This window comes from Lepidochelys olivacea, assembly GCF_965140295.1.
Source record: "Lepidochelys olivacea isolate rLepOli2 genome assembly, chromosome: 17".
In the NCBI taxonomy this organism is placed as follows: domain Eukaryota; kingdom Metazoa; phylum Chordata; order Testudines; family Cheloniidae; genus Lepidochelys; species Lepidochelys olivacea.
The window spans coordinates 4,564,737-4,570,736 of NC_140427.1; the positions used below are offsets into that span (position 1 = coordinate 4,564,737).

A 6,000-nucleotide genomic window follows, 5' to 3' on the forward strand; every position below is an offset into this window, starting at 1 on the left:
AGAGCAGAATCCTGCATTTAGGATGAAAGAATCCCATGCACCACTACAGACTAGGGACTGAATGGCTCGGCAGCAGTTCTGCAGAAAAGGACCTAGGGGTTACAGTGGACGAGAAGCTGGATATGAGTCAACAGTGTGCCCTTGTTGCCAAGAAGGCCAATGGCATTTTGGGATGTATATGTAGGGGCATTGCCAGCAGATTGAGGGACATGATTGTTCCACTCTGTTCGACATTGGTGAGGCCTCATCTGGAGTACTGTGTCCAGTTTTGAGCCCCACACTGCAAGAAGGATGTGAAAAAATTGGAAAATGTCCAGCGGAGGTCAACAAAAATGATTAGGGGACTGGAACACATGACTTATGAGGAGAGGCTGAGGGAACTGGGATTGTTTAGTCTGCGGCAGAGAAGAATGAGGGGGGATTTGATAGCTTCTTTCAACTACCTGAAAGGGGGTTCCAAAGAGGATGGATCTAGACTGTTCTCAGTGGTAGCAGATGACAGAACAAGGAGTAATGGTCTCAAGTTGCAGTGGGGGAGGTTTAGGTTGGATATTAGGAAAAACTTTTTCACTAGGAGGGTGGTGAGGCACTGGAATGCGTTACCTAGGGAGGTGGTGGAATCTCCTTCCTTAGACGTTTTTAAGGTCAGGCTTGACAAAGCCCTGGCTGGAATGATTTAGTTGGGGATTGGTCCTGCTTTGAGCAGGGGGTTGGACTAGATGACCTTCTGAGGTCCCTTCCAACCCTGATATTCTATGATTCTATGCTCGGGAGGGACTGGGGGGAGTCACACCTCTCACGCAGCGCTCGGGGACTGGGGGGCCATGTGCCGGCGGCGGGGGGGCTTGGGCTTCGGGGTCCAGCAGGGGAAGGGGAGGCGCTCTCAGTGCTGTGGCTAACAGGGGTATTGTGGTCCTTGGATGTGTAAAAGGGACTATCAAGCAGAGGCAGGAAGTGATCTCCTTACACAGCATTGGTTAGGCCACTACTGGGATACTGTTCCCAGTCTGGGGCCTTGAAGTAGGATGTGGAAATACTGGAGAGAGTTCAGAAGAGGGGCATAAAGATGATCTGAGGGCTGGAAATCAAGCTGTACGACATGAAGCTTAAGGAGCTCAGTTTATTCAGTTTATCAAAGAGAAGGGTAAGAGGTGGTTTGCTCACCCTGTGTAGGTGCTTGTGCATGGAGAAGAGATCTGATCGTTGGGGCTTTTCAGCCTTGCTGACAAAGGCATAACAAGATTCAATGGCTGGAAGCTGAAGTCAGAGGCATTCAACCTTGAAATAAGATGCAGTCTCCTAGCTGTGAGGATAATTAAACATTGGAACAGCTTACCAGGGGAGGGGGCGGACTCCCTGTGGCTTGGAGTCTTTAAGATGGAGCTCTTTAATCCAACTTCTAGGAGAAGGTCTATGGCTGGGGGTGGTCGGGCTGGGTGGTTGCAGTGGTCCTTTCTGGCTGTGGAGTCTGTGAATCCCTCTGTTCATTCCCTTCATCCCTGCGCCTTAGAAAGAACCAAATTGACTGATTAAGACAGTAACTATAATCAAAGCTCATGCTTCAGGGCTTGAGCCAGTTGCCTGTAAGGGTCAGGAAGGATTTTTTCCCCAGTGCACAATTAGCTAGATGTAATCTGCTGGAGGTGTGGGCGGGTCGCTTTCCTCTGATGCATCAGGGTGCAGCCACAGCTGGAGATAGATAGAACACTGCTGGCATGGGCCAATGTGAGGTGGTACAGAACGTTCTCTTTCTTAGATGTCAGGCTGATGTCTCTTACTCACGTCCTCAGGGTCAAAATGATCACCAGATGTGGGGCTGGGAAGGAATCTCTCCCCACCCCCATCAGATTGGCAGGGATCTTGGCGTGGGGGTTCAACTTCCTCTGCAGTGTGGGGCAAGTCACCTGCTAGCATCGTCTGGGTACATCTCATCTAATCAATTTCATGCCATCACAGGGGCCTGAGGGAACCTCAGTTTCTTCTGTGGCACACACAGTAGCTTACTCTCCTGAGGACTGAAATCCTTTAGTCTAACTGAAGTCACATGGGCTCAATGTAATGGTATGTGGGTAAAATTTAATGGCCTGTGATATGCTGGAAATCAGACTACATGAGCTAATGATCCCTTCTGGCCATAAACACTGTGAATCTATGAAAGTGCTGGACATCGTAAATTCCTTTTGAAACCCTGGGAATTGAGGCTTGGCACCTCCCAGGAGTTCAGTGAAGAAGGCAGCTCAACCAATTCTCCTGTTCCATGAGCAACCCTTCTGTTTGTTTTCTTTCTCACCCATTCTCTCCTTCCTCAGCTCTGCTTCCTTTAATAAAGTTTAATGGAGCTAGACTGCTGATGCAGCCCCCCCCCCCCCCCGGTAATGATCCACAGTCATTCTCATCACTGCTGTTCCTAGCGAGCTTTTCAAATGACGCGGAGGAGGTGAAAGCAACACAAAATAATTGTGTCAAGCTGCTCCCCCTCCCACAGCCTACCAAATCTTTGTCTTTATTTATTTCAAAGGCAAACGACGCATCCACCCGAGTCCCTGGTGTTGATGGGAGTCGATGTCTCACTGCTTCACCTGGATCCAACACGCTTGTCTGACACATCCAGTCTTGTACTCTCCACACGGATGGAGCGAACCCCAGCATTCTGTGGCTTCTGAGTCGCCATGATTCCACGCGGACCTTAATTTACTTGCCGTTGGCTGGAAAGAGACATTGCTGTCCACTCGGCGTAGTTTGTCCTGCTTTTGTTTTTGCCTCCTGCTGGCTGCAGGAGAATGGGAAACGTTTGGGTTGGAGGGATGCTCTTCTGAGTGAGGAAGGGAGACGGTGACACCATAGTAACCAGCCAGCTATGTATTAGTATTTCTACTGAGATTCATTTCTCCACCCCTCCTGCCATTCCCCCCCCCCCAGCATACAATGGAGAGCCCAGCACTTACTCACCTTGGTAAGGACATCTCAGTGCAGCGTGGTGAGAGCACTGAACTAGGGTCAAGATGCTTGTGTTGTATTCCTGGGCCGCTGAGTGACCTTGAGCAAATCACGTTGTGCATCTCTGTGACTGAGATTCCTCGCCTGTAAATGGTTTCTGTAAAAGAGTTCTGCCTGCTTTTTGTGAAGTGCTTTGAGATCCACAGGTGAACAGCACTATGTGAGATTCACCCCCCCCACACAGGCCTGCACGTCACTGACGCCCAGGAAAGCCCTTGAAATAGAGCGTGTGAGTGGCACGTAGCTTTGTGCTGCTTCTCTGCACTGGGTGAACTTCCCTAAGAGGGGAGGGTGAAATCCTGGCTCTCATGAAGTCAATGAGAATTTTGCTACCAACTTCCATGGGGCCAGGTTTCCATCCTGAGTATTATCATCACAGTTATTGCTGGGTTTATTACTGTTTTAATTGGGTATCCCCATTAACTGGTGTGATGACACTCCATCCTCCTCCCTTCCAAGGGACCTTCTTAACATGGCTGCCTCCTGGGGATGGTTGTTTATTTAGAGAGGAAGGGAGCTGTGGTAGAGGATCGCTGGTGCGATTCCTTTAATCTGTCTCTGGTAGGATGTTTCCTCTCCTTTCCAGTTTCTGGTGTGTTGAAGTCAGTGTTGTGAGCAGCCTCTCTCTGTGCTGCCAACGGTGTGTGTTTTACCTTTTAGTGGGAGAGTCCTACTCATGCCCTGATGGCACCTGGATGGCACTGGGCAGTCAGCTCAGCCATGTGCTCTAAAAAGAAAGCTACTTTCCCTTGTGAAGGTGGAAGGAGCCAGGTCTGTGTTTTCTCCTTGCTGTCCCCAGATCTCATACATCTGTCTGGCTGCAATTTCTTACATGCTAATATTTGGGTCTTTGGCATTGATCTAACCTGGAGAGAGCTGCTAGTCTGGTGCCATCCCCACCTCTTCTCTGAGCTATACACTCTTCCCCAATGTCTGGCAGATGCCTAGAGGCCAAGCCCATGACTCCTATAAAGTGATCAAGCATTTTAAGGCCTGAGCCAAAGCCCAGAGATGAATGGGAGTCCTTCAGTTGACTTCAGAGGGCTTTGTATGAGGCACATATTCCGAAGGGATCCAGAGACTCCAAAGAGTGCTGTCCAGGGACGACTGATCACTTCAAAAGCAATTCACTGCCACTAGTGAGTCACCTTCCCCTTTGTAAACTAGCCACTCTGATCAGTTTAAACAATTTCTCCTCCTCCTTCCCAGCTCATTAATTGATTGTAGAGTTATATATCAGTTTGTTTTTGTAGGGTTGCTCCTGAGGAGCAGACTTGCAGAAATTGGGGTATTTATATGAGGTTGGGGTGGTGGGAGAATATTTGTTTTTAATAGGAAAATACCCTGCAATGTACATATACACACATTGGATTTTACAAATGACTATAGTATAAAGATAAATGAGATCAGGTACTGGGGCTCCCAACCCCAAGTGGTTTTGCATCCAACCAAGCACCCTGCTGTTGCTGTTTGTGCTGCCTGTTGGGGTGATGTGCTACAGGATGGACATTTTAACTTTTGGTCTGGGTTATGAGACTAAGACATGTAGGGCCAGATTTTCAAAGGTATTTAGGTACCTAAAGATGTAGATAGACGCCTAGGTGCCAAATGGGATTTTCAAAAGCGCCTATCTCCATCTTCTTGTGCCTAAATACCTTTGAAAATCTGGCCTTACGTGCCTACGTTACTTCTGAAAATGGGACTTAAGCATCTAAGTCTCTTGGGCACTTTTGAAACTGTTACCCCAGATTTTTAGAACCCAGTTTCCTTCTCTTTCTTATTTACCACCACTTTGCGTTAGTAAGGCAGAATCAAATTTTCCTTTTCACCATCCATTCTGTTTGTTTCCTTGTTATACTTCACTCAGCTTGGACAATGAAAACCGCCGAGTCAGTTTTGTTGTGTTTCACAGCCACTTTCGCTTTTTGGTTCTTGTTCACCAGCACATATAAATCGCCAGCACTACAGGGTGGATGTTTTACTCCTGACATACTCCTCACTGGTTTGTTGGGTTGCTTTAAATCCTGAAAATGCTTCAGTTAACATTGTTTTGTGAAACACTCTTGCTTAAGCACAGACGTGAGGCTGATACTGTCCCAAAACCCTATTCACCCCCCTTGCTCACACCTGTGTAATTCTGTTGACTTCAGCAGAGTTGTCCCTGATTCAGAGTCGGATCTGGAACCTGTTGAAGTGGATACTGGATCCAGGCCTCAAGTGAGAGAAGACCCAGGCCCAATCCATGTCGATTGTCGATATGTCTACACTTGGAGCTGGAAAGTGTAAATTTCAGCTCAAGGAGACATACCTGCACTAGCTCTCATCAAGCTAGCATGCTAAAAATAGAGGATAGCTGCTGTAGCACCAGTCTGCGATCCCACATACATACTCAGGGCAACTGTCCCACAACTGTGAGTATGCTCTATTTTTAGCATGCTCCTTGAACTGGAATTTACATCTTCAGCTTGAAGTGTAGACATCCACCCATTCAAATGCGGTATGCAGACATGCACAACTCCGTGCTAATACTTTTCACGATTGAGATTTTTCATCTCAAAGGTGTACTTCACCCTAATGTGTGTTTACATGTCTTCAACCAGGTCTTTATCTTCTTTATAACTTGTAACAATGCCTGTGTTTTTAGTTGGGGGGTGGGGAGGGAAGGAAAGGGAATGTGAATGGGTCTCCATTTAATAGGTTGTTGTGTGTGTCCCTCCCTTCCCTCATCGTGTTGTGTAACATTTTAGAATTGGAAATAATAAAGCTTTGACGCTGCACCAACTGCCTGGCCTTCCTGAAATAATACAAAATTTCTCTGTTCCCAAGTTACAAATATTCTTCAAATCTTCAGGCTGCTTCCAGCAGGGAGCTAATTCCAGCACCGGGCTCGTGAATCACAGGTAATTAACAAGAATGCTGAACCTCAAGGTCCTGTTTTCTGTATTCCCACCTCTTAGATATCTAAATGGGGCAATGGAAGCTGATCCACAGGTACATTTTTAG

At 47.4% G+C, this 6,000-nt stretch overlaps 1 protein-coding gene across 5 annotated transcripts in view; it reads left to right on the plus strand.

The window, feature by feature from the left end:
- RPH3AL (rabphilin 3A like (without C2 domains)) overlaps positions 1 to 5,774 on the plus strand; it is an 86,330-nt gene extending 80,556 nt beyond the window's left edge. For all 5 annotated transcript variants that reach the window (XM_084651071.1, XM_084651073.1, XM_084651072.1 and 2 more), the window contains one exon: positions 2,519 to 5,774. In XM_084651071.1, the coding sequence (XP_084507197.1) occupies positions 2,519 to 2,553 (35 nt within the window). In that variant the 3' untranslated portion in view covers positions 2,554 to 5,774. The remainder of the gene's footprint in view (positions 1 to 2,518) is intronic.
- The last annotated feature ends 226 nt before the right edge of the window (positions 5,775 to 6,000 follow it).